Raw genomic sequence first — 27,522 nt, forward strand, 5'->3', positions numbered from 1 at the left:
CCCTGAGCTCAGTGACAGGTGCGATACCTAAGACGGTCTCGGTCAGCCGCGGTCTTATCGACCGGTGAGGACAATCGATATGGCGCCGCGCGCGGCCGCTCACCTGACACCGCGGCTGTCCACAGTCCATAGTGCACACTGCACACACGCGCCGCCCATTGGCCGGTGCCGGCGGCCTCTCCGCCAATGGGCGCCGGCCGCCACCGGACAGCCGGCCGCCCGAGCCGCCGCTGACGGCGCGGACGGCGCGGACGCACTTGAACACCGGTCGCGCGTGGCGCGAACACGGTCCGACCTTGAACAGAGCCCGGGTAAAGTGGCCAGTCACTGTCTGTCGGCGCGCGCGCACAGGGTGGGGTGTGCTGCTCCGAGCGGTGTAGAGTGTATCACTTCCATGCCACACAGGTGAGCAACTCCTCCAGAGGCCCCGGTCTGTGTGAGGGAGAGCGTGGATTTATTTACGGGAGGGGGCTCCTTCCTACCTGTCCCAGCAGTTAGGTACTGGTCCAGTCGTGGTCAGTGGTGTGATGAGAAGCTGGACGTGAGCCTTTCAGAACTCAGAGGATACCCTACAAATAATTAAAACTTGAGTTTGTGCAAATGCTTATATTAGGGTTTAGGAAATATGCCAAGTAGGTAAGTGAACCCTTTCTCATGCGACATACCTACCTAGCCTTCCGCTACCTCCCTGCAAAACAGTCAGTTGATTAATCCCGCAAAGTCAATGCCAAAAAAAAAAACTGAATGCAAAGTCCTTCTCCGGCTGTCAGTGCTTCCGGTGGGATGCTCCAAGTGAGTTAACCCTCGCCGGACAAGGGGAGGGGGCGGGTGACGCCCCCATAGGATTTTTTTTTTCGCGATAGCTCTCCGAACACGCTGGAGATAGAGAGCTGAAACTTGGCATACCTGACCTTTGATTCAAGCCGGATCTTTTGACACCAACTGCATTTTCGGGTCATGTAGAAAACCAATATGTCCGGCGAGAGTTAAAGAACCTGATAATCAAGTGTTTTAGAACAGACGGCCACAGTAGCATCTCCAGATCATCTTGCCTACTTGGAAACGTTGAGCTTCTCGATGCTGTCCACAGAAAAGGAATGGCCTAAATCCTCTCGTGTTCCTATATGCAATTCTGACGGTTTTTCCGTCTCAGTGGAAGAGGAGAGACACATCAGAAATAAGTATGACTGTCCTGAATTAAATCAATGAATTCAAGCGGCCGGAAGGCAGCCAACCACGGACACCGGCGCAGCTCTGCCAAATGGTCTCCATGTTCAGGATCGCATGACTGTTATGCACAGTCATAGGTAGAGCCATATATATGGACTTGGGTAGAGCACACACAGGTACGTACTCGTACATACAACATCTTTTGCCGATTGTGTCCATTTTTTGTTGGACCTCGTTTACCCATTTTCTCTGTCTTTCAGCCCGCCGTCGCTCTCTGCTCCGACGATGGCCGCCTCGTTCCACGTGCGCCTCGTGCGCCACGGTGAGACGGACGACAACGTGCGCCGCGTGATCGCCTCGCACACGCCGTCGCCGCTGAACGCCACCGGGCGCCGGCAGGCGGACGCGCTGGGCGCCGCCTGGCGGGCCGAGGGCGCCGCGTTCCGGCGTGTCTACAGCAGCGACACCAGCCGCGTGCTGGAGACGTGCCAGAGGGCGCTGGCAGCCGCCGGCCTCGCGCCCCAGCCGGAGCCCTGTCTCGAGCCGCTGCTGAGCGAGCGCGAGGGCGGCGCGCTCGAAGGACTCTCCTTCGAAGAGGCTGGGCGCATGCAGGCGGAGTCGCTCCGCACCGGGGTGCCCATCGCCGGCATGGAGACGCTGGCCGAGGGTCAGCGGCGGGTGGGCGGCTTCTTCGGGCGGCTGGTGGACGAGATGACGGCGGACGGCGCCGGCGGCGGCGAGGCGGCCGTCTTCACCCACGGCAGCATCATGCTCTGCCTGCTGCTGGCGCTGCAGCGGGAGCACGGCCTGCAGCTGACGGCCGAGCAGCTGCCGGCCGGCGACCTGCACGTCAGCTGGAACACGGCTCAGACGCGGCTGCTGGTGAGCCGGGACCCGGCCGGCGCCGTCACCGTCTCCTGCGAGTTCCTGCATCGGGACGACCACCTCACTGGCGACCTCGCGCCGGCCGGGTACCTCATGCCCAGCGGAAAAGTAGTGCCTAAAAAATAAACAGTCTGTGACTGTTACAATGGCTGATGAACAGCTAGTCCATGCCGAAGCCTTGGGATCCACACGGTGCGTGTGACACGGGTGCGGGCGATCTGCAGTCGAGTGGTGGACCCGCGGCGTGCACCTCTCAAGCTCTGTTCAGGGGGTCACCCGGTCCCGTTAGCCCCCCCCCCCCATGTTTTATGCGTCGGAGCCGCATAAAACTTGTGTGAGCTCGTCCACTGAAGTTTCTGGAGCCAAAGACGACGGGACTGCACAGCCGCCGGTCACTCGCAATGGCGCGCCGCCCCAAAAAGCAATATTATATTATGTTTGCACTTAACTATCTGTTGAATGATCGATCACCTGGCAAGGAAATTTGTCTGAAAAAGGCATGATGTATATTTTTGCCCTTCTTGTCGCCATCGGATAACATTTTTTTCCTCGATAAATATCCTTGGGTCATAAATGACCCAGCCGGCAATAGTGTTGTCCATTTTCTCGTATGTTGAATACAAGAGAAGCAACTGATGATTATACGATTATTTATTTCTGGGGGTTGTGATCAGATCACAGTGGCGGATCCAAAGGAAGATGGGTCACTTATGACCTCCCTTGGGGCCCGGCACCACCGACCTATCAGGGGCACCACAGGCCTAGTGTTGCGATATTGGGATAGCATGAGCGGACCGGTCGTACGGGGCCGTGACGCGGGTCGGACCGGCGACTCCGGCCGGCCGAGGGGCACCACGGGCCTGTCAGGGGTACCACAGGCTTGATGGGGGCACCACAGGCCTGCAGGAGCACCATCAGCCTAGCAAGAGCACCACAGGTCTGCCAGGAGGCACCACAGACCTGCCAGGAGGTCTGTCAGCTCAGGGGCACCATCGACCTCACAGGGGCATCACCAGCCTCGCACGGACACCTTGGGCCTGTAAAGGGCTCTACGGGCCTGTCGGGAGCACTTCAGGCTTGTCAGGGGCACCACAGTCCTGCCAGGACCCAGGGGCACCACAGGCCCGCCAGGGGCACCACAGGCCTGCCAGGGGCACCACAGGCCTAGCAATGGCACCGCAGGCCTGTCAGGGGCTCCAGAAGCCTGTCAGGGGCACCTCAGGTTTGTCAGGGCCCAGGGGCACCACAGTCCTTCCAGGGACACCACAGGCCTGTCAGGCCTATGGTGCCCCTGACAGTGTCAGGAGCACCAGAGGCCTAACAGTGTTAGCAATGGCCTAGCAATGTTATTTCTACATCTTTTTTATCTTAATTTTTTTCTTTAACTTCAATACTGTAGGCTGACAGCTCTTTCCGCAAAACTTTTTTTGGCATAAAATGGCAGAATATGACGTCTTTTTGACGTCCTTTGTGCCCATGATATCATTAGTTTTAGAAAAGCTTTTTTGTCACATGGTGTGAAATTGATTCCCGGAGGGGTCCTGACAGTTTGGTGACGATATCTGCTATACTTGAGGAGATATCGGCTGAAAAAGAGTGGGGGCCCTTTCACCCCCCCCCCCCCGTCCCTTAACTGGGCGCGGATTAATGCACCAGAACGTCTGTGCACAGACACTTCTAGCTCTATTTCAAGGGCCAGCCAAATGACGTCGAAGCCCTGTGAGGTGGGGCTGCCACACTGCCAAACGCGGCGTGATTGTGATTGGTGCGGCCGGACCGCGGCGGTGAGCAGCGCGGAGCAGCGCCGGCCGTCTGTTCTGACGTGCACTCGGCGCCCGACGGCCGACCGGGAAGGCGGAACCGTCATCGGCGAGCATCGTGCAGGCGGCTGGCGGACGGCGTCATTGGTGAGCGACTTTTATTTCGCCCGGTAGCAGCCAGCAACGATCATGTATGAAATGTCGCTAATGTACTAGCCCGTGACCGGTTAGAAGGGAGGGGGCAAAGCCCCATCCTGTGTATTTTGCAGATAACTAAAAAACGGCCGCGGATTTTTTACTCGCCGTTTTCAGTACATCTTCGGACATCAATTTCTTGCAACTCCTGAAAAATAGGTCCTGTTATAGGTCATCTCAAATTATGAGTTAGAGGTCAAACAGGTAGGCACTTGGCATACAGGTAGGCATGTTAGTCCATTTTCGGTCGAAAAAGCTAGTCACGAAAAATATCGCAGAAAATCAGATTGTCAATTTGGAGACTCCAAAATCGAACCTTGGTTATAAGAAAGCACGGTAAACCCTCGCCCACACATGCCACTTTCCCATCCTAGAACGCACATGGGGGGGGGGGGGGTTGCCACCCCCGCGCCATTTCGTTCCTGCTGGAGATAGAGCTTCGCGGTATAAGAGCAACAAGTTCTTTGGGAAGAGACGAATCCAATGATACCCAATTTTACCTCATCAGGTCAGTCCTTCCATCCAACCTTCAGACATCAGACATCAGACCTTTCAGGTCAGGTTGAACTTAACCCGCGGCACCTACGGGGGGGGGGGGGCGGTTACCCGTCCCTTGAGGTTTTTCGTGAATAGCGGAAAAACCGCGGCGCTACGCGATATTTGGCATGACTTTTCTCATATCAATTTTACACATGGTGTGCAAGTTTGAACCTCCTAACTTTTAAGGTCAGGTCACCAGGTCACTTTGAATGACCCAACCTCAAGTCACTTTTTTTGCAACTTTGTCACCGTGTCAGAGCTACAGTAGATGAGGGAGGAAGGATGTCGCAGGATGTTGAAAGTCGCAGGATGTTGTTAGGTCATTGGTAGCTACAATTTGTGTATCTCGGAATTTTGATATCAATGACCTAAGGTCAGCTCAATTTCACGACCTCCCCATTATAAGTCAATGGGGAAATATCAACTCCCTGTTTTTCCCACTAAAACGCGTCGGAATGGCCCCATATACCATATATGACTTCGTATACGATCAACCTTCACTACCTTTAGGCCTGTTTTGGGGTCATTCCACGTCAAATCGATCACGAATGTACCCGACCCCCTTCGATTTTGATGAAATTTGGTTAGCTTTTAGCACATATAAAACAAATACAACTAGCAAGTTTTAGGCCTAGGTGACCTCTAAGGTCAAAGTTATAGGTCATGAAAGGTCAACGGTTTTTGCCGACATTGCAGGTTTGAAATGTCCATTGCTCTGTAATTAACCCGCGCCCCGTAGGGCTATCGGCGGACCATACCACCCGTAGGGGGGGGGGGGGGGGGTGATTCGGCCCCCCTGAGATCTCGGAAATTTACCGGCCGATTTTCAAAATTCAAACGGCGTTCGATAGCCCCACCAAGGAACTACCTTGTGACCGAACTTCATTGACCTAGGTCAAACCAATGACGTCACAGGTCAGGTCAAAGGTCGGATTTTCACCGTTCACAGGCATTTCAAGAAATGTGTTGTGAAATCGAGTAAATTGGTAATTCATTGAAAACCATCAATGGTACATTGCTCGTCAAACACATACTTTGCTATCTCAGGTCACTGATACCAGGTCAGGTCTCAGCGAGGTCACCGGGGGTCACAATATGAAAGTGTCGTGTGAAACATGTTTTATGGTCCATTTTACATGCCAAATGCGATTATATGGGTCAGGCAGCCCTTGGGGCCAGCTTAGGTCACGTTTTGGTCAAGGTCAGGTCAAGGTCAGGTCAAGGTCAGGTCAAATTAGGTCAAATTTCAAAGTTGATATTTTTGCAGAAAATGGGTATTGATTCGATGCAGCTCGTCACGGGGAGTCTAATGGTGGTCTTTGTTTTGCCCTACGAGGTCTAGAATTGCCAATAATTGAGTTTGAAACTTTGACGTCATCATTTTTGAACAGTTTTTTTCCGCTATAACTTGGCCAAAAAACGAGGTATCGATCTGAAATTTGGTATGTAGATAGAAAACGAAAGGTACTATCACATATATTCTGTTTGTTTCGAAACTCAAAAAACTTTTTGGATTTTTGGCTAATAAATCCAAAAAAAGCTTTTTTGATTTTTCAGGATCAAAACTCAAAAATTTCAAAAATCCGAGATAGCATTTTTGCAGCATTGTCAATTCTACACCCTTTATGTCTTGATCGTTTTTCTGTATCTTCAAAGCTGTAGGCCTGACATGTCTTCTCGCGAAGGTCTTTTTTCGGTCGAAAATGACACAACATGACGTCATTCTGACGTCATTTGTGGATAACCTATCATAGCCACTGGCATTTTTTTTGTCACAATGTGTAAAATGGATGCGCAGAGGGGTCCTGAAAGTTTGGTGGCGATATCTGCAGCCGTTTAGGAGATATCGACGGAAAAGGACAGGGGGGTGGGGCCGTTTCGGCCCCCCTCCCTACGGGGCGCGGGCTAACATATTCTGTGGAGATATGATGTTCAGACGGCCGGCGGCCAGTCTGCACGCTTTTATTGGTCGCCTCTCAGTGAGCAACTGCCAGGGTGACGTCACACCACCTGGTCCTGACCTCACGTGACATGTGACGTCAACCACATCGGACGGCGGCCCAACGCGCGGGCCGCCGCTTCATTCTGCCTCGTTCGCCCGGCAGTGCCGGGCCATTCGAATTGGGCTCGCTCTGGTGACTTTCTGCTTCGACAGTGCTCTCGGACAGGTGAGAGATATGCGGCCCTTTTGGTCATACCGGGCAGATGCATGGCAGGCGCCCATAGCATCGAGATGCATTTTGTTCTCACTTTGTTCTGCTTGAGATGCTGATTTAGCAAATTGGCTGTATACGAGTATGCTGTCGCCTATTATGAATGCATTTTTGCTATGATTGATATGGCTAATGGCTCTTGATTTTCTGCAGATGGATCTTGATTTTATTCTTTCCAATAATCTTATGGCCCCTACCGCTTATATGGCATTGGCATTAGTACTGGGACAAGCTGATCGTTGCTAAAGCGGACATCAATAATAAATGCCCTGGTGTGGGTCCTTTTAGTTTATCAAAATCCATCGCTGTTAGCAAAAACCCCACCCGCCCTATCGGGCGCCGCATGGTGCCTCGGCGGGCCGTCCGCGCCCCGGGGCAGGGTCCGTCCGGGTAGGTTAGGCGACCTGTCAGCTGGCTAGCTGCGCCCCGGGGTGCGGTCGGACACGTAGCGGTGCGTCCTGGGGGTTACTGCGTTACTGGTCCACAGTAACGCACAGTCCTGCTCCTGGGGGTTACTGGTCCACAGGGTTACTGCGCGACAACAGTATAAGGGGTTTAGATAGTTCACGAGCCTTCTGCTATTTAATTTTTTTCGGCACGTGTTTCCCCTCTATTCACGAATTATATTTGATTTTTATTTTTATTTCGGTTCTCGGTAAAGTTAACTGTTATAAAACTTTGTTAATTGCTAGTCTAATGATTCGCCACCATGTGACCTGGGTGTCCAGCACAGTTGTGGGGCTTTGGCTCCGGACGAAGGTACTCTCTTTCCAGTTTCTTCCGCCACTTTCGAAGCTTCAGCGCCAACTGCGCTCAGTTGTTGCGCCATTTGCGCAGAGTTTTATTAACAGGACACGTCCCATTCGCCACTTGTGAACCAGAAGCGCCAACTGCGCTTATTTTTTTTTTCGCGCCACTTGCGCGGAGTTTTATTAACATAGTTTTATTAACTATCATAGCCACTGGAAATTTTTTTGGTTACAATGTGTAAAATTGATGCCCGGAGGGGTCCTGAAAGTTTGGTGGCGATATCTGCAGCCATTTAGGAGATATCGACGGAAAAGGACAGGGGGGCCGTTTCGGCACCCCCCCCCCCTACGGGGCGCGGGTTAACATATTCTGTGGAGATGAATGAATATTGTCTTGGTGCGGAAAAAATTGTGTGCCTTAGCTATCAATCAATCAATTAATCAATTTATTATGCGTCCTTTCGAGACAAGACAAAGCATACAGTAAAACATAAGAACAATATTACAAAAGATGACACTCATCACGACGCAAAGATACAACATCGTAGCATAATGCACAAAGCAGGTTAGGCGCACAAAAGCCTCAGCAGGCGACGGGACATAACTGTCTGACTAGAATTTAGCACGAAGCGAATCGAGTCGACCAAACCGTCACCTTCAGTCGGGCTACTTATAAAGCTAGGGTCATCAACTATATAAACTGTTTCTTTTTGAAAGCTGTAAATAGGATTATTTTTAGGGACCTATAGGTTTCGCATACACAGTGAAGTGTACCATTAAGCCGATTCACTGTTATGGTTAGAACTGAAGAGCTTTACTTTTTCTCACAGGGAATGACAAAACAATAACAATACGAATAAAACCAGACGTTGCGCACAACAAAGTGCCTTTGTCAGTGGCAAGAAATAAGTAATTAGGCATAGGGGTTATCATTCGATAAAATCGATGAAGTAGCTATCTTTAATTTTTTTAAAGATTTATTTTCAGCAGTTTTTTAACCACATCATGGGGCATATAAACATTTGCGTGTTTTTTCCCATAGGTACATGCAACATTGCACGCTTAAATCGAGAAGGCCAGGCAGTAAAATGAATACACATACCAATGCAGTTTGTACTGTCCAAATGCTTAACATCAAACTCAAGACATTTAATTAAATTCTAGTATCCAAAAAGACAAACAAAATAAATCTTGTAAATTTATAAGTCATGAAATAATCATGTCATGTGGTTCTAAAAAAGTACAATCAAAAGGGAGAAAAACTCGTATTTGGAAGAATTTCGGGTAGGTACACATCTGCCTCACAGTGCTCCATTGATGATATAGCTTATAAAAACGTCATTGAGCAATATACAAATAATTTTATATTTCTGTATATTCGATATAATGCATAATTCTGCGTACTCTTACCCTCATGAACAGTGTGCCCTCTTACCCTACATGCAATTCGCGCACAAAACAAACCCCAAACATTGTGCAAAACTTCACAAACATAATATTGCACTGCACAGTATTTCCCCAGAAAACCTCAGAAGTTTCCCACAGCAACCACGAAAATGTACCTTATCTTTCTAGTTGAGGTTTATTTGCCATTGGGTCTACAGTGCAGGGATATTTCTATCTCGCACTCCTCTGAGATGCAAAGATAAGAATTTGTTATATCTGCATCCCTCTGAGATGCAAAGATAAGGTCTCGAGGGTTCATAGCCAAAAATCAAGAGTTCAAGTGATAATGGGTCAATAACCGAACGACATTTTTAATGGTTGTTTGTGGATGAAACTTATGAAGTAAAAGCACACTACTCTGAAGCTATTTTTACATAGATGAATACATTTAAATATAATATTTAATTAATTAGGAATAAACCTCAACATAGAAAGATATAGGATTCTTCATGGCTCACTCGTGGAAGATCGGATATCTTTTCCTCGCGTGTCACAGAAAAACCTCGCTCCTTCGTCGCTCGGTTTTTCAGTGGCCCGCTTGGAAAAGATATCCTTATCTTCCACTCGGAGCCATGAAGAATCCTCTTTATCTCAACTGCCAAGTATTAAAATTATTGTACCATACCATAATATCATAACGCTCGAAAATAATATTCATCGCCTTAAACTCAACAGCGTCGCCGCACAACGCCCACGTTCCGTTGGTGACAAACACGCACTGCTGGCGGCTTCATGTCACTTCATGAACTCGACAAGCCCGCGTTGCTAAGCAACCGAAACAGCTGATGCGTACTCTTATCGCCCGCGTCCTCTTACCCGCTCTTACCCTATGCAGCATGACTAACGATGCCATTTTTTAACTTCTTGTGTCGGTATAAATTCCATCATCTGGATAGCACGTCAACATTCTATTTGACAATTTGCAACAAACGTATGCTAGTTATTTGGCGCGACTAGCCTCAGAAATGTTCTGAAACTAAAACCGTTTCTTCGCAATTAACTTTACCCACGTCATCCCAGCTTATGCACGACAAAAATAGAATAATGCTTCAGGATCACTGGCCTGAATTCCAATGCTCAAGGTTTACTCAAAACCGGTGTGGCTGAGGCACTATTCGCTACATCTCGTGACGGCCACCATTGTTTCAGTAAGCATTTTTTCGGTAAGCTATAACTTAATAAGGAAAGGATTGGTGAGTGGGTTGAAAACAGCCCTCACCCCCTTCTTTCTGGAAACATAAGTAACCGAAAGATATGGCGATGGTTTATCCACCTCGTCTGCCGCCGCGCTACGAGGCCTCGATTCGTTCGGTATGTGGATTCCTGAATCCTGAGCGGTCCTCCCCGGGGGCAAGGTGAAAGGTCATGGCCTGCATCATACATTTATACGTCCCTGAATATGTTTTACAGTTCTTCCAAGGCCTTGGGCACAGTTTTATTATATCTGATAAGCATTGCACTTTCTTGTCGATCAAAAAAATTAAAGAAAACTTAATCGTAATCTCATACTGCGGCAATTGTAGTTCTGATTACGGCTGCCTCTTTATGATACGGGCCACCACCACCTCCACCGCGCTGGAGCTCTGGCTTTCTACCCCTCCCAGCTACGGACCGGCCCTCGGGCTAGTTATGTTAGTACTGAGCGCAAACGTGTAGTAGTCACGTGACTTTCATTCATTTATCATTTATTATTTCATATCATCATTTAAAGGTAGTGTGCCACCTTTCAAAGATTTCCCATTTTATTTTTCCTAGGATAAGAAGCTTCTGTTTTTACCTAATATCGCAAAAAAAAATCAAAAATGGGCCTGGAATAGTGCCTTTTTCGCCTAAAAGTTTATCGGTTTTTAGATATGTATAACAACTGTAGTGGGCTCACCTGCAAACAGGCGTCGGCAACAATCGCGAATGCGGCGCACATGTGACAATAAGCAAAGGTCATTATAATGTTACGACCATACGACGTACGGGAATGAGTTATCAGCTGTCTAATCGTAGACAACACAATGTCGAGCCTTAAACTGTAAGCCTGTATTGGTATTGTTTCTTTTATTTGGCTGTCGAACATTATTTATGGTTTGAAATATGATTTTATGTAAAATAATTGATATGAAAAAGCCGTCTCATAAGTTATGACCCCATTTCACCACACGCAAGTGGCAGAAATGACAATGATCAGCTGACGCATTTTTCTTGGCCGAAGTCAGAGCGCGCGGCCCGACGCACCACCACCGCACCACAAAGTATGAGCAGAAGCCGCGCCCAAAGCCAGGGCCCCGGTAACGTGAGGTAGCCGAGTCGGGGCAGCGTGCGCTGACCCAAGCCGGGGCCGCAGCTTTGGGCGCGGTCTACCGCATCCCCGCGGGCAGCCCCGGGCTATCACATGACACCGGGAGGACGCGCGGCTCCGGCTTGGGTCAGCGCACGCTGCCCTGACTCGGCTACCTCACGTTACCGGGGCCCTGGCTTTGGGCGCGGTCTACCGCACTACCTAACAGGCGTGTTCGAAACCGCAGGAGCTGATGATGAACGGGTTTATCGAAACTTGATTGGATGAGCATATCGGTAATAGCGATTTCTGTGTGTGCATTTATTGTTCATAGTAGTGTGAAATGTGGTTGGGGTACGCCCGACAACCCGTCGGGGCGAATTTCGCACTGGGGTACTCAAAATTTGAAGAATTTAAGACGTTTCCATGAGTTTTGAAGGTATGGATAAGTTCTAAAAATCCGGTTCTCCTTATCTGGGCCATTAACTCCATACGGTCCAGGAAAGCTGGCACACTACCTTTAATATTTTGATGTTATTTATATCGCATTGACCATTGGGATTGTTGCCTAATCACAAGAATTCATAGTGGTAGTTCCCAAGCGTACTTTAAATGGCGTGTGTCTTCAGCCGAATTTCGGGGGAAAATTGATTTTTTTTTTTTGCATCGTTGTTCTAAGTCACAAAGCACCAGCTCTACTAAATTTGATAGAGAAACGTGCATGAATTCTATGGTCGGGCACAAATGTGTTAATCTTCTGATTTGTCGAGCAGTGAAGTTGATAAAATGAAAACTTCCGGGTTAGTTTGTATTTATTGCTTTTGTCATAAATATTTCTTCTTTCCTATGGCTATGAAGGGCTTTGGCTCGCTGACAGCACCCTTCCTATTTCCATTGTCTTGTTATCCCCCTCCCGACCTCTTCTTCTCCTTCCCATTGTTCGCGAATACATCCACCATCAGCTGCCGCTGGATGTGCGTCGCCATCGCGCTGTCCTCGCCACTACAGCGCCTCTATTCGCCAGCACGACCGTCGCGTCCGCAGGCCGCGCGCTGTCGAGCGGCTGCGGTCGCCGTCTTGGGCGACCGGTAACCGTATCGGCGCGGAGGCGTGTCGTAAACAGGCTATGGATCGGGTGGCCGACCTCAGTGCCCGAGCTCACCACGAAAAACATACCACACTGGCAGTCACGCTATCATATGCAATCGTGTGCGTGCAATCATACGTGCACGAACGAGCGAATTGGAAGGACCATTGCGATTGCACTTTTATGGTCCACCTGCACTGGAATTGTGCTTAGTCATGCGCGCACTGAGGAATGGGTCTTACTTACTGCTTGTCGCACTTTTTTTTAGTGCTAGCAGATATACAGCGGACATTGGGTTCGTGTAAATGGCCGCGGGCATGAGATATAGGTAGGTATGCTAACTAGAGATGGCAAAACTGGAACATGTTAGGAACCGGACCCTGACCCGGCCTGACTGAGACATATCTGGAACCGGTCAGACCCGGTCCAAGTTGAGATTGGAACGAGATGAACTCGTCCTCGGAATTCATAAATGTTTACAGTGGTGTAGCAAGAAGAAAATATTTTCTTTCCAATTGGGCATAGCTGTGTTGCAAAGTAAAAACATCATGACATTATCACTTCACTTCACAACTCAGTTTGTATTTTAGAATCAAATTTAGATCAGATTAAAAAAAAAAACAGGTAGATCGCTGAATTTCATGCTAAGCCCCTTACTAAAGCTGCTAGATACATACCTCTGCTGATTGTCTTGGTAAAAGATATTCGTTTGATTGATTGAAGTATGAAATACAATAGGTAGTCCTTACAAATATTGACTAACCAGCGTCGCAAACCAGACAATAGTAAAAATCAACATAGAAACATCACCTCTTTGTATAAGGTCCGCCACAAAAGTCATTGACCACACTGACCAATGCACGGCATGATGACACCCAAAGGCCATTCATCAGAGATCTGCTTTGAGCATTCAGAGGCTTGTGTGGAGACAGTGTAAAAACTGGATGTTCACATTTCAGTATCCGCTTTATTTCAGTTCTTACTATTAAGTGAAAATTTATGTTGGAAACTTTTGAGGGCTAGGGCACTGATCATTAGTAGGCCTCCCTCTCATTCGGAAACAGACGAATGGATCTCGTGATCGCTTTTCCTGAAGCATGCTTCAGTTTGATCTACAGATTGCAATCTGTAGATCAAACGCTTACCGTTCCGCGATCATGCGACAAAAAGACGCCCTCTATAGGTTTCCAATATTCCTATTAGGTTTCAACCTTCCCTGGGTCACACCAAAATCCTGGTCGAAAAGTCAATGGATGAGGTAATTCGGCATTGTAGCCCCACATTAGGCCCAGCCATTTGAGCTACAGAGCTCAGTAAGGTTACGTTGCCAATATATAAACAGGACATTGTGGTCAGCGTTTGGCGGATTCACGAATCTTTTTTGGTGCGTTTTCCCTCTCCCAGAACCTCCGAAATTGACAAAGTCATGTTGTTTTGATCGCAAAAAAGATAACTATAACATCATCATAGTATGCTCATTTTTGAAGTCACAATTTCCATGTATTTACCGAGCACAATTTGAAATCGATAATTTTTTTTCGGCTAGAAATTCTTAGCCAGACGTTGAAGTTGCCAAAACTCACGTGAGAGCTTCGATAATGAACTTTGAGCCAGCGTCCTTTTGAAAAAAAACGAACTATAGTTCGTTTTTTTTTTCAAAAGGACTCTGGCTCCAAGTATGTTTTTCGAAAAAGCACGCGTTTTAGCGAGCAAAACGAGCAAAAACCACTGAACTCTAATATACCGGGTGGCCCAAAAAAAAAACGTTCCGAACTTTGGAGGCCTATATCTCAAATTCGAGTGCAAATAACGAGCCAAAATTTTCATCAAGTTTGCGTCACTTCTTTGCGCATTGGTATGCCAAATTATAACACTGTACCATCATTTTCAAGCCAGCAATCTTATGTTGAATGAAGTAAGACATTTTTGCTTTTTTGCCGTTGTTGAACGGAAGTAATGATTGGCTTAGACGTACAATGTTAGAAAAAATACAAAAAAAAATAGAACGGATTGAATGATACCAGCACGCGTGTTGCTATTTTTTTTTTGTCACACTTATGTGCTAAATATTCAAATACTAAGCCAAAGTTGTGTTAATGGATGCCATTCGTTTCAACGCAAGTTCTGTTTCAAGGCGAAGGAGTGGCACGGTGCATGGGTTACTGCTGATCGCCCTCCCTTCAAGAACAAATAGTAAATCGACCGAATAAGGAAAAAAGCTAGAGGGAATGTGTCACCCTGAGGCCTGAACCACCAATGAGACTAGTTGCCAGTAGCAGTCATGGCTGTAGGCCGTGGTGCCGAGATGGAAGTGGCCCGTTCACTCACATTTTTGGTAAACATCAGAGCAAAAAAGTGATTTTTACATGGCATGCTAGAAACACGAACCGTTTAAAAATTAATTGACCGAATAACATAAAAATCACACCATTTACTGCAAATGTGTGCCGCATTGACTATTCGAAGTTTCAATGTTGTATCTTTATCACTTTCTGAGAAATATTGATTTAAAGTTGGGAACGTTTTTTCTGGGCCACCCGGTATACTGGAAGGAGCATTGGTGACTTGTTTTTGTCTATCGATTTCCGCCATGTTGTGTATACCAGAAATATAAATTGCATGTACGGTAGCAGAGGTGCAGTTTAGTGAGAGATACACTACTCAAAAGTGCTGCTGCTTCATGCTTGTAGTTTGATTGCAGTGATCAACTTTTCAAGACTTTGGTATACACAACATGGCGGAAATCGTTAGACATTCTGGCCCATATCCATATACGGCCAAGGCGAGTGCCTCCCCCTGGCAAAAACTGAACCGGAGAAACTCGAGCGTCGCCTTATTTTAACATGTGAAGTATTCCCGATGATTTCCATACGTGCGTTTTGGAGCCAGATATGAGAACAGTGGTGACGTCATGCGGTCGAACTTGTATTGCAATGTAATGTATAACTATCATGGACGAAACCGCTTACTCGATTATAACCTCGGCAACAGTGAAAAACGAAGTTTACCCAAATTCGCCAAAACTTTGTCCCATCGTACGGACATTGGGTGCCTGCTGCCACCAGTGACGTCATCATAGTATGCTAATTTTTCAGGACACAATTTCCGGGTACTTACCGTGCACAATTTGAAATCGGATATTTTTTCGGTAAGAAATTCTTGGCCAGACGCTGAAGCTGCCAAAACTCACGTGAGAGCTTCGATAATGCACTTGGAGCCAGCGTCCTTTTGAAAAAAAACGAACTATACACACTACCTTTAATAGAAAAGGCTGGCTATAGAATACAGAGCATCGACCACGAAAGCAAAATCTAAGGCATTTTGGAAAAAAATGAGTATGCCCCGCAGCGTCCGATAACTACCACCTTCCAGTGGGTCAAGCCAACGGGGTCCAAGTCTATAATGGCACTTAACGATAGCACGGACCTTGTCTTACAGGGTGGACCAAAAAGGATGGAAACATTTTGAACTCGCATAAAATATGTGTTATTGCATGCAGGTGACTGAAAATGATACCAAACGAGAGTACATTTCGTGGAAATTCATAATGACATCCCTCTCATCTGCTTTCTCTCGTTTTCATTCTCCCACAGCAAATGTTCGAAGAGGCCACTTTTGCGAGACAGGCAAAGAGCGGCCCGCCTGGCTGCTGACGCGATAGCCCGATGACACATGTCCGCTGGTTTGGCTCGCACAGCCTTGGTGATCACTCTCTTCAGGTAACAGATGCCTTTAGAACCTTCCTTGTAGACCTGGCCTTGAGATGACCCCACAGGAAAAAATCCATCGGGGTCAGGTCAGGTGATCAGACAGGCCAGTTCCGACACGCACTGCGGGATATCAGCCGGTCACCAAAGTGGTTCTCGCTCCACTTGAGCGTTTTTTCGCGATGTGAGGAGGCGCACCGCCTGGCTGGAATCACATGAGGTCCATGAGCAGGGGCGGCGGATTCGGGGGGGCAGGGGGGGGCAGCTGCCCCCCTGGCAAACTCGTGGGGGGGCAAAAGTATCTTTTTGCCCCCCCCCCCATAATTTGTGACAAAACTTAGACAAGAAACATATACGGCCTGATTATTCTGTTCGATCATCTGAAGATGTAACCAGATGCCCATATACTTTATCATACGTTGCCTTTCATGACAAGTGTTCGCGTTCAATTGAACTTTTCCTCTCTTCAACCTAGTTTTGGAGGCATTATAAGCGTCAACGTGACGCAGCGGCAACCCAGGCCTTCAGTGACCGCTTACAGGGGCGACGGACACGGGGTGGCAGAGGAGGCATCGTTCCCTAAGAAACTTCTGGAGGAGGGACAAACGAATATTCTTGCCCCTCCATAATTCGTGCCCTAAACATGAGGAACATTTCCATAGCCTGATATTGCAGCTATGCGCTCCTACAGTTTGTCCAACGGTGCCTTTTGAATATGTGTAAATGCTAACCATTTCCGCTTTATACATAGCATTTTTTGTCTTTTCAGATTCGATTTAGAGATATTTTAAGTGTGCAAGAGACGCAACTCACACCCTCAATGGTCGTTTGCCGCTATTTTGTACCTACATGAATGCCAAATCGCAAGCGAGCGGAGACGGAAGGGCTAGCCACTCGCTTGCGGGTAGTTTAGGACTGATAAACGCTCGTAATTAGCCACTACCCTGATTTTTTTCGAGCGCAACAGTTTCCAGTGCAAGTAACATGATAAACGCCGGGGTCGTACTCATTGACCACATTGACCAATGCACGGTATGACACCCAAAGGCCAGTCATCAGAGATCTGCTTTGGGCATTCGGAGGCTTGTGTGGGGCCAGTGTAAAAACTGGATGTTCACAGTTCAGTATCCGCTTTATTTCAGTATTCACTATTAAATAAGTAAAAAATAACGTTGGAAACTTTTGAGGGTTAGGACACTGATCATTAGTGGGCCCCCCTCTGGCTAAAGAATATAGAGCATCGAACACGAAAGAAAAATCTAAGGCATTTTGGAAAAATGAGTATGCCCCGCAGCGTCCGATAACTACCACCTTCCAGTGGGTCAAGCCAACGGGGTCCAAGTTTATAATGGCACTTAACGATAGCACCAACCTTGTCTCACTTTTCGTTGAAGTCTGTTCCGAATGGTTTCGGCGACAGACTGGCTGCACTGAGGTCGTTTGGTATGTGCAACTGTAATTAAAGCCATCTGAGATGCCCTGACACCAGGCTGAAGCTGGGTTGGAAATGCTTCGTCTTTGCAGATATCACTGGCCGCTGATTCTCGAGTGTCTGAACCGGTAGATGTCTTGGCAAAATTTGGTGTGATAATTTGGACCTTACCGCAGTCAGTGCACCCTAAAGCCCTAATAAAGAACCCCCCCCCCCCCCTCCAGAGCTTCTGGATTCCCGTTCCAGTCCACCGAATTCCTTCACCATAGTCCGCTGCTCGACTCCCTCACCTCAGCCCTCCGTTCCCAGCTTGACGAGCGTTTGGGCCTTAGTTAAGTCTTGCTGTGGGCTTATCTGTAGGATAAACCCATCGAGACAGCCCGTCTCGGTGAGCTTAGTTGGCGAACTACTGCCTTGGGGTGGGTTTCTGGTGGATTGCTGTCTCAATAGGTTTAGATGCGACCGACTGCCTCTGAATGTTTGAGCGGTCTCCTCCCGCTATTAGCTAGTTTCAGTTGATATCTGTCTCAGAAATACTTTTTAAAGGAAGGTTAAACGGAAATCGAACGTAAAAAAAAAACAGAGGAAATGGTAACGAGTTACCTCATTGAAGAATAGCGCTCGCCTACTTCAAAAGGTTCGGCACCGTTCTTCAAATCTGATTTGCGATCGGGTTATGCAAGATTACTTTACTACTCGGGTTATGGGCTATGGCACAATTTTTCCCATAGGAGTTTTTTCTAACTCAGCAATACGAAAATCGTTATACCTATCGTCCACTGGCAGATCCAGGGAGCGGGCATATAAAGCAAATATTTACTCCCCCTCCCCTTGCATCGCCCGAAATAGACAAAACGTACCTTATGTTTCCTAATAATAAAACTTTTATCAGAAATTCTTTGCTTCATACTGTTCAGCAGTAAGGAATCGAAATCCGAAGAGTTTTTGGATTTTGGACACTTGGGGGGGGGGGGGGTATGTCCCCTACAGCGTCGAAAACGCCTTTCTGGATCCGCCTATAGACATCATCTCGACTGGGATCTTGCCCCCCCACGCCAAAATCGAATCCGCCGCCACTGTCCATGAGACTGCCATACTTCGTTTGGGCTCACTTCAACAACTTCTTTAGCGTCGCTTGGTAGCGCTTTTGGTCGTCAGCCACGGTGTTGTCGCTCACATCCTCGAACCGAAGTGGAACTGGTCTGTGTCTTCTCATCTGACCTATGGATTCCTTTCCTGTGGAGTCATCTCAAGGGCCAGGTCTACAAGGAAGGTTATGTAGGCCTCTGTGAACTGAAGAGAGCGATCACCAAGGCTGTGCGAGTCATACCAGAGGACATGTGTCATCGGGCTATCGCGTCAGCCGGCAGGCTGACGCTCTTTGCCTGTCTCGCAAAGGTGGCCTCTTCGAACATTTGCTGTGAGAGACTGAAAACGAGAGAAAGCAGATGAGAGAGATGTCATTATGAATTTCCACGAAATGTTCTCTCGTTTGGTATCATTTTCAGTCACCTGTATGCAATAACACATATTTTATGCGAGTTCAAAATGTTTCCATCCTTTTTGGTCCACCCTGTACTTTTCGTTGAAGTCTGTTCCGAATGTTTTCGGCCACAGACTGGCTGCACTGAGGTCGTTTGGTATGTGCAACTGTAATTAAAGCCACCTGAGGCGCCCTGAAACCAGGCTGAAGCTGGGTTGGAAATGCTTCGTCTTTGCAGATATCAATGGCCGCTGATTCTCTAGTGCCAGAACCGATAGATTTCGTGTCAAAATTTGGTGTGATAATTTGGACCTTACCGCAGTCAGCGCACCCTAAAGCCCTAATAAAGAAACGCCCCACCCAGAGCTTCTGGATCCTCGTTCCAGTCCACCGTTCCTTCACTCTAGCCCGCTGCTCCCTTGCCCCAGCCTTCCGTTCCCAGCTTGACGAGCGTTTGGGCCTTAGTTAACCCTTGCTGTAGGCTTGCTGTATAAACCCCGTCGAGACAGCCCGTCTCGGTGAGCTTAGTTGGTGAACCAATGCCTTGCGGTGGGTTTCTGGTAAATCGCTGTCCCAATGGGTTTAGCTGCGACCGACTGTCTCTGAATGTTTGGTAAGCGGTCTCCTCCCGCTGTGAGCTAGTTTCAGTTGATATCTGTCTCAGAAATACTTTTTAAGGAAACGTTAAACGGAATTCGAACGTAAAATGAACAGAGGAAATGGTAACGTGCTACCTCATTGAAGAATAGCGCTCGCCTACTTCTAAAAGTTTAGCACCGTTCTTCAATATCTGATATGCGATCGGGTTATGGCACAATGTTTCCCATTGGAGTTTTTTCTAATACAGCAATACGAAAATCGTTACATCGTCCACTGGCGGATCCAGGGAGCGGGCATTTAAGGCAAATACTCCCCCCCCCCCTGCATCGCCCGAAATAGACAAAAAGAAGGGGAAGATGGGGGAACACCGCCCTTTGGGGAACACCGCCCACCCCGATATCAGAAATATAAAAAGGTCTAGGGCGACAGCTGACTGTCGTTTGGCAGCGTGACGACAACAGAAGTGCAGACATGGGCAGTGCACCGCATTGGTTTAGGTGATTTGCGAGAAATTCCTAATTTTACGTTTCGTGAATGCGTTTTATACTTTTTCTAGCATAATAAGCAGAAGAAAACTGATCTTATTTGACAGACTTTAGTCCTGGAGTAGTATTTCATGCCATACTTGGGAGTTGGGACTCGTCCAAGCATTACGTGCTCCTGCTCGAGCATGGGTGAAACTTTGACATCACCATTGGGGTCCCAAACGTCCAAGGGGGCCTCCATTTAGTGGGGGCCTCCAAGCAATTAGGGGCCTCCAATTGCGGAAGCGTTAATTTACGAACCACGCCAGGGCCTCCTCTAGGAAATTTTCACTGGGGGGCCAGAGGCTCAGAAGCCAAACCTAGGGTACCCCCAAATCCTGTTTTCTCATCGGATTTAGGCCAATTATTTTTCGTCACAGCTCTGATGCCATGATTTTTTTTTTTTTGAATATTGATAAAGAAATGGTAGGTCACCTGACCCTACTGGTGGATCCAGGCCAGCAGATTCAGATTCAGATTCAGATTCAGATTCAGATGTATTCGAATAAGGTCCACAATAAACGTGGCTTTTCAGCTTGGCAGGGTAACATTGTATGTAAATATCCCCCGCGGCGTCCGAAATCGACGAAAATTTCTGGCTTTTTCACTTTTGATTTTAAAACACAATGCCTTTATTATAGAAAAAAGAATTTAACGGCACAGCATTGCGCAAGGAATCTAGCCGATCCAAGAAAATGTGAGGGTTAACCTTCGCCCGCACCTGGGGGGAGGGTTGCCACCCCCAAGTTAGTTTTTCTGCTCTACACTTGACATTTTTTAAGCTAGAAACTTGATTTTTTTGTATAGCTGCTTTTCTATCTTTTCTCAGCGTCCATTGAAAATTTCAAGTTTCTGTGACTTTTGGGTTTGGAGATATGACCTTGTTCTTCAGGTCATATCATGTCCTAAATGACGAATGCCCAATATCTTGCGTTGGCTATGGGCCTTGTGAGCTTTTGACACCCTGATTACGGCTTTTTTGCCAGTCTTACCTCCCACCTATCATGGAACATGTTGTTCTGCGATGTACAGTCTGTCTTAAAAGTACCGCGCAAAGTGGCGGTGGATCCATCAAGCCTGACCGAGAAAGGGTCTGTTTTAATTTGAAAGTCACCGACCAATTGACCTAAGGAATGGACGAGGATGTCAATTGCTTCGGTGACCCAAATTTAGCACGCCCTTCCTCAGTCAGGCTCGATGGATCCACCGTCACTTTGCGCGGTACTTTTAAGACAGACTGTACAGATGTCAGGGCCAGGGTCAAGGTCAACCTAGTTCATCTAAAATTATTGCGCCTTAGGCAAGCTGAATTTACTTTTCGTGAAGGTTCTTTGACTGTATGTTTAGTAAAAGCTTCTCAGTTCATGATCTAATGTAATAGGGACACACAAACCGATCTGTGCACACATCAGTACAGTCTGTCTTAAAAGTACCGCGCAAAGTGAGGGTGGATCCATCAAGCCTGACCAAGGAAGGGCCTGCTATAATTTGAAAGTCACCGAACCAATCGACCTGAGGAATGGACGAGAATGTCAATTACTTCGGTGACTCAAATTTAGCAGGCCCTTCCTCGGTCAGGCTTAATGGATCCACCCTCACTTTGCGCGGTACTTTTAAGACAGACTGTTCATACACAGACATACACAGACATATACAAACGCATATCATTGACCTTGACCTAACTTGACGTGAAATGACCACAGCCAGCAAATTAGTCGGATAGTGTGACAAAGAGCTGTTCTATCTGGCTTGGCACTAATACGGCAGCGTCATCGGTATATGATGGGTTGGCCCGCTGCTTGTGTAGGTATCTTATTCGACATCACCACAATTTTTTCTTACAAGATTTTAAGCTTCTTGGTCAAGATGAACAGCTTCTTTGGGAAGAGACGAATCCAATGATACCAATTTTACCTCATCAGGTCAGTCATTGACCTTCCAGGTCAGGTCAAACTAAAGAATGTTGCTGTTTGGAGCTACCGTTGCCCGTTGGAATATCACGTGCGCTGCTCATCATATACCGATGACGCTGCCGTATTGTGGTGCCAAGCCAGCTAGAACCTCTTTGTCACACTATCCGACTAGGTTTTCGCTGGCTGTGGTCATTTCAGGTCAAGTTAGGTCAAGGTCAATGACATGTGTTTGTATGTCCGTGTGTGTCTGTGTGTATACTGATGTGTGCACCGATTGTGAATGTGTCCATATTACATGAGATCATGAACTGAGAAGCTTTTACCAAAAATACAGTCAAAGAAACTTCACGAAAATGAATTCAGCTTGCCTAAAACGCAATATTTTTAGACGACCTAGGTTGACCTTGACCCTGACCCTGGCATCTCTACATCATTGAACAACATGTTCCATGATAGGTTGGAGATAAGACTGGCAAAAAAAGGCCGAAATCAAGGTGTCAAAAGCTCACAAGACCAATAGCCAACGCAAGATATTGGGCATTCGTCATTTAGGACATGATATGACCTGAAGAACAAGGTCAAATTTCTATTTTGTTATTAAACAAAATAGAAATTTTCAGTGGACGCTAAGAAAGGATAGAGCAGCAGCTATACGGAACATCCGACTTCTAGCAATCAAAATGTTTAGTGCAGAGCAGAAAGAAAACTTCCTAGGGGGGGGGGGTGGCAACCACTGCCCCCCCCCCATGTGCGGGCGAGGATTAGATAATTTGAATATCAGGAAAATAATTTATTCAAACAGGTATTCCAACCAACAGAGTCCCGCTTATTCATAGGTGACCTCCGATTTGTGTTGCATATAAGTTGCCCAGGGGGCCTCTTATTTGTAGGTACAGTACAGAGAGGCGAGAGCCTCCTACTTCGACTACTTGCACAGAGAGCCTCCTAGTGTATGTATAGTCGGTCAAATATGTATCTTTCCCGGCCGGCCCTCCCCAAGCTGGGCAGGTCGGTAACTTGGCTGAATCCGCCGGCCGCTGCGAGTACTACGGAGGGGAGGGGACAGGTTGTGCGGTTGCCGCGTCGGCCAATGAGCGCGGACCTGGCGAGCGGGCTGGGGCCACGGCGTGTTGACCTAATATGGTCAAAGGTTCATGCCCTGCGGGTATGGTCTGCGGCCAGCTGGCCCACTGATTGAGCCACAGCACCGGGTCGCGGAAAGGTTTCGATAGGTGGGGCATTCCACGATAGATCGTACCACTTTTTTCAAATTTGACACCCTCATCTCTCGGAATTTGACGAAAATTGGTCTCAGGGGTAATCAGGGGCTCTGAATCTACCTGTAACAATTTCAGGCTTATCAGATAAGTATTTTTTGAGTTATGGCGTATAACATTTTTTGGATCTTGCTTTGCAGCGCTAAGTTTGGCGGGCTGTAACTCTGAGACGGATTATTCGAATGCCAAATGTTGGATAACATTGAACTTGCAATGAAACAGAGATTAATATGTATTTTTGAAATTTCGAAAAATACGCTATTTTTGATATATAACATATCGAGTTTTCTTTCATTTGTATTTTTTGGACTTTGGGTCCAAATTTTTTTGGAATTTTTATCTCTTTAAAAAAATATTTAGCTCATTGTAAAAAAGTGTGCAAAAAATTAGGAAGGTGTTCTTTCTATAAATGTATTTATTTTACGTCACGATAACGGTTTCGAATAGTGATTTTGGGAGGGGAGCTTACAAATGGCGTGATAAAGCTGCCTAGTGACATCACGGGTTACTGAAATTTCAATTGAAGTCTTAGTCATCTGAAAAAAAATGAAAAGAGGGTTCATCCAACCCTCTTTCCTATAAGCGCGAGAGTGAAAAAGGCTGTTTGGTTCTGACATTGTTTTGGACGCCAATGACCATAGCTGTCCGAGATAAAAGTTACAGGACGCATACATGGTGTCCTCCAGAGGTCTCACAACTTATATATCTGGGAATTTTTGAAGGTCACATGAGTCACGTGACATCACTGTTATAAGTCAATGGGGAAATATAAAATCTGTTATTTTGGCGCCAATAATGATCTAAAACTATCTCACGTACATGGTATCGTGATTTCATGCACTCCTTGCAAAGTCCAATGCTTCACTTTTGCATTGTTAACCTTGCGTGACGTCATTTATGACGTCACTAGGGTCGTACGAGTTTTTCGTCAATAACTCCCGATCAAATTGAGCTAGAGAGTCGGGAAAGCCACCAATGGACTCGGGAAGACATTCCGAATCGAATGATATGCCATATGATACCCTTCGCCCAGCTTCGTGACCTGAGGGGCTCTGACCTGACCTTGACCCGAGGTCAACTACTTAAGTTGACCTCACCCTAACAAAAGGTATACCATTCGACGCACCTGAGCTAGGCGAACACAATGATGCCAAAATCGCGGCTCTGCGGCCATTTTTTGCGAAGTTATTTACTAAAAACCGAACCCGTAACTTCAGTCACTTGACCTGACCTCAGACGCTACCGGTTAACCTGAGACCTTAAAATTGGGTACCAATCGCTGCGAATTGTAACGGCACACACGTTCGTTTTTTCCGCGAGGCTCTACCTCTATTAGAAGCAAAACGGCGTGCTGGGGTCGTATCAACCCCTCCGAAACCCATTTTGTTTTCGGGAAAATGAGGAACTTATAGAAAGAACACCTTTCTAATTTTTTGCATGTCGATTAGCAATGACATGAAGTTTATTTTGAAAAAATAAAAATGTTAAAAATTTTGGTCCCAAAAGTCATTAGAGGCAAATGAAAAAAGATTAAGGTTTTTGTTCAACAATCAAAATTTTTCTTTAGAATTTTTAAAAAGTAATATCAATTTTTGGTTCATCGCAAGCTTAGTGTTGTTTCCCGTTTGTTGGTTGCATAACCCGTTCTTGAGTTATAGGCCATCAAACTCACCGTTACAAACCGAAGTTAAAAAAATGTAATGCAATATAACTCAAAAAGTTTTGATCTGAGAAGTCTGATATTTTGCCAGGCGTCTTTGGGGCCTATGATTACCCCTAGGACCGATTTTCATTAAAATCGAGAGATGAGGGTGACGGGCCTGGTACGATCTATCGTGGAATGCCCCAGGTATCTGAATTGGAGAGTGGAGACCGTTAGCTTGAACTTGAGTGTAGTCGCTCTAGGTTTGAGATGCCGTATCACTGCACCGTTTTTGAAAAGGGGAGAATTATTCAGTTGAGTGATGAGGGTAGAACGGTTGCAGAAATCTTTAGGAGGGTTGGTTTAGGAGGTTGTTTTAGGAGGGGGCGGTTTTACGCCCCCCCCCCCCGTCTAACTCGACTCCTGAGCGTCGTAGAGACAAGCGGTAGGCGGCGTTCGAAAGAGCGATAAAAAACGTTTTTACTTCTGATACTTTTTCTTAAATAGCTTTTGATCCAGACAAGATAAAGGATCGATTCGAACGTCATCGTTCTTAGCTTGTCAAAGCGCATCGAAAGCTATATCATGTGACCTCGAAAGGTCAAGTTGAAAATTTGACCTAAGGTCAAGGTCATGACCTGACTGAAATAGGTCATGTTGCATATCATTCGATCCGCATTGATCAGACAAACATGATAAACGTCGAACGGAGTCTCTATTTCTATTCACTCAAAAGTTATTGCAGAAAACCCCCGCTGGTGACCTCAGGTGACCTCGGATGACCTAGCGACACCTTCCAAAGGTCACCGGTGACATCTTTCGGTAGAATGACCACCAGGGACCTGCAACACCATGATCCTGAATATATTGTGTGGATCGGGTGGCATTCAGATGAAGTTGAAATTTATCCCATTGACTTATAATGGGGAGGTTGTGAGATTGACCTGACCTCAGGTCATAGATAAAAAAATCCGAGACATACATTTTGTGGATATTGTCACCCTTACTAACTCCTGAAAGTTTCATATCGATCGGTCAACAGTTGTAGCTTTGGTGCAAGTTCAAACTTTTTGTGACGTTAGGTCACTCAAACCGACCTGTTGACCTGACCTTAAGTCATATAAGGTCAAAATTCGCACACAGTATGCGCAATAGATGGAAAAACAGGTATGCAAAATTTGGTGGCGCTGCACGCCGCCGTTTTTCGGCTATCTGCGAAAAACCTGGGGGGGGGGCGCAAATCGCCCCCCCCCCCCGGCCCGGCGCAGGTTAAGATTTTCAGTAGATATGGCTTAACGCTTTCCCGTTAATGCCAAAAAGAAAAAGAAAAAAGTTTTTGCTTTATCAAAAAATAACCGGTCATAATTCGATTAAATATTTCTCTTGCGCTAATCATCATATCACCAAGCATTCGATCGTATCAAGAGCAACCATCTTAATTTTTAGGTCAGCGACCCCTGTTGAAACACCAGATAATCCTTTGATAGCTCATAGCACTCAGTCTACAATTTACACGGCGCATGAAAGCACAGCCATCATTAGACCATCGCGCTGCCCTCACATTCGTCAGATTCCTAACGCATCCGCTTGCTCGCCTCTCCCGGCCAGACCCGCCGGAGCACCCGGCGGCGAGGCCGTCCAGTGCTGGTCTGCGGTCACTCTCCAGCCGGCCGCTGTGTAGCTCCGCCCCCCGCGCGTGACGTCACAGGGCCGCCAGAGCCGCCAGGGCAGCTGGGGTGTGGGCTTAGCCAACTATCGAATCCAGACCGTAGCGCCACTTGGCGGCCGGGAAAGATACATATTTGACCGACTATACATACAGCTAAGCTTCTACAGGTCGAGCGCCGGTCTCTTGTACGTATAGAGAGCCTCCTACTGTTACAGAGGGCCTCCTGTTTGTCTAGGGGTCCTCCTATTGGTTAATGGCGCCTCCTATTTGTCCAAGCGGCCTCCTATTTGTCCAAGGGGCCTGCTATTTTTCTAGGGGGCCTCCTATTTGCCCAAGAGGCCTCCTATTTGTCCAGCGGGCCTCCTACGTGTTTAGGGGGCCTCCTATTTGTCCAGGGGGCCTCCTATTGGTTAACCCGCGCCCTGCTGGGGGGGGGGGGTGTTTGAACACCCCCCCTTGTGGTTTTTCGCGAATATCTCAAAAACGGCGGCGCGGAGCGCCGCCGTTTTTGGTACACCTTATCATACATCAATTCTACACATGTTGTTAAAATTTCAGACCAAGGTCATTCAAGGTCAGGTCACCAGGTCACTTGAAGTGACCTCGCCTCATAAAAAGTTTCAATGTCTGTCGTAGCTACACCGAGTGACCGATCGCTTTGAAACTTTCAGCGATTTCTAAGAGCAATAGCATGTACAAAATGTATATCTCAGAATTTTGATATCGATGACCTAAGGTCAGGTCAATTTTGCGACCTCCCCATTATAAGTCAATGGGAGAAAATTGAAATGCGCCTCTTTTGGACGAAAGACATTATAAACACTCCCAAACACTGAATTACAAGTGGTTTAGACACACTGAACATGAAAATGGTGTCCATGACCCCTGTTTATGCCCTGAGGTCATCTTAGCTCACGAATGAAATCTAACAGTTTTTCGCAAATAACTTTTGATAGAGGCA

At 47.1% G+C, this 27,522-nt stretch overlaps 2 protein-coding genes across 3 annotated transcripts in view; both read left to right on the forward strand.

The window, feature by feature from the left end:
• Nucleotides 1-235: 235 nt before the first annotated feature.
• Nucleotides 236-2,699, forward strand: LOC122369410 (broad-specificity phosphatase YOR283W-like). Of its 2 annotated transcripts, XM_043344139.1 has the most exons (3): nt 242-405; nt 1,431-2,056; nt 2,137-2,699. In XM_043344139.1, exons 1-3 carry the CDS (start codon nt 395-397, stop codon nt 2,172-2,174), a joined length of 675 nt encoding a protein of 224 aa, XP_043200074.1. In that variant the 5' UTR covers nt 242-394; the 3' UTR covers nt 2,175-2,699. The 2 variants fall into 2 exon arrangements, with proteins under 2 accessions (XP_043200073.1, XP_043200074.1); XM_043344138.1 differs by having other exon boundaries at nt 236-405; nt 1,431-2,699.
• A 3,896-nt stretch (nt 2,700-6,595) lies between these two features.
• Nucleotides 6,596-27,522, forward strand: part of LOC122369423 — a gene marked incomplete at its 3' end in the record, with an annotated part of 37,678 nt that continues 16,751 nt past the window's right edge. Inside the window, exon 1 of the mRNA XM_043344158.1 lies at nt 6,596-6,718. The remainder of the gene's footprint in view (nt 6,719-27,522) is intronic.

This window comes from Amphibalanus amphitrite, unplaced genomic scaffold (genome assembly GCF_019059575.1).
Source record: "Amphibalanus amphitrite isolate SeventyFive unplaced genomic scaffold, NRLGWU_Aamphi_draft 001033F_arrow, whole genome shotgun sequence".
NCBI classification, from domain to species: domain Eukaryota; kingdom Metazoa; phylum Arthropoda; class Thecostraca; order Balanomorpha; family Balanidae; genus Amphibalanus; species Amphibalanus amphitrite.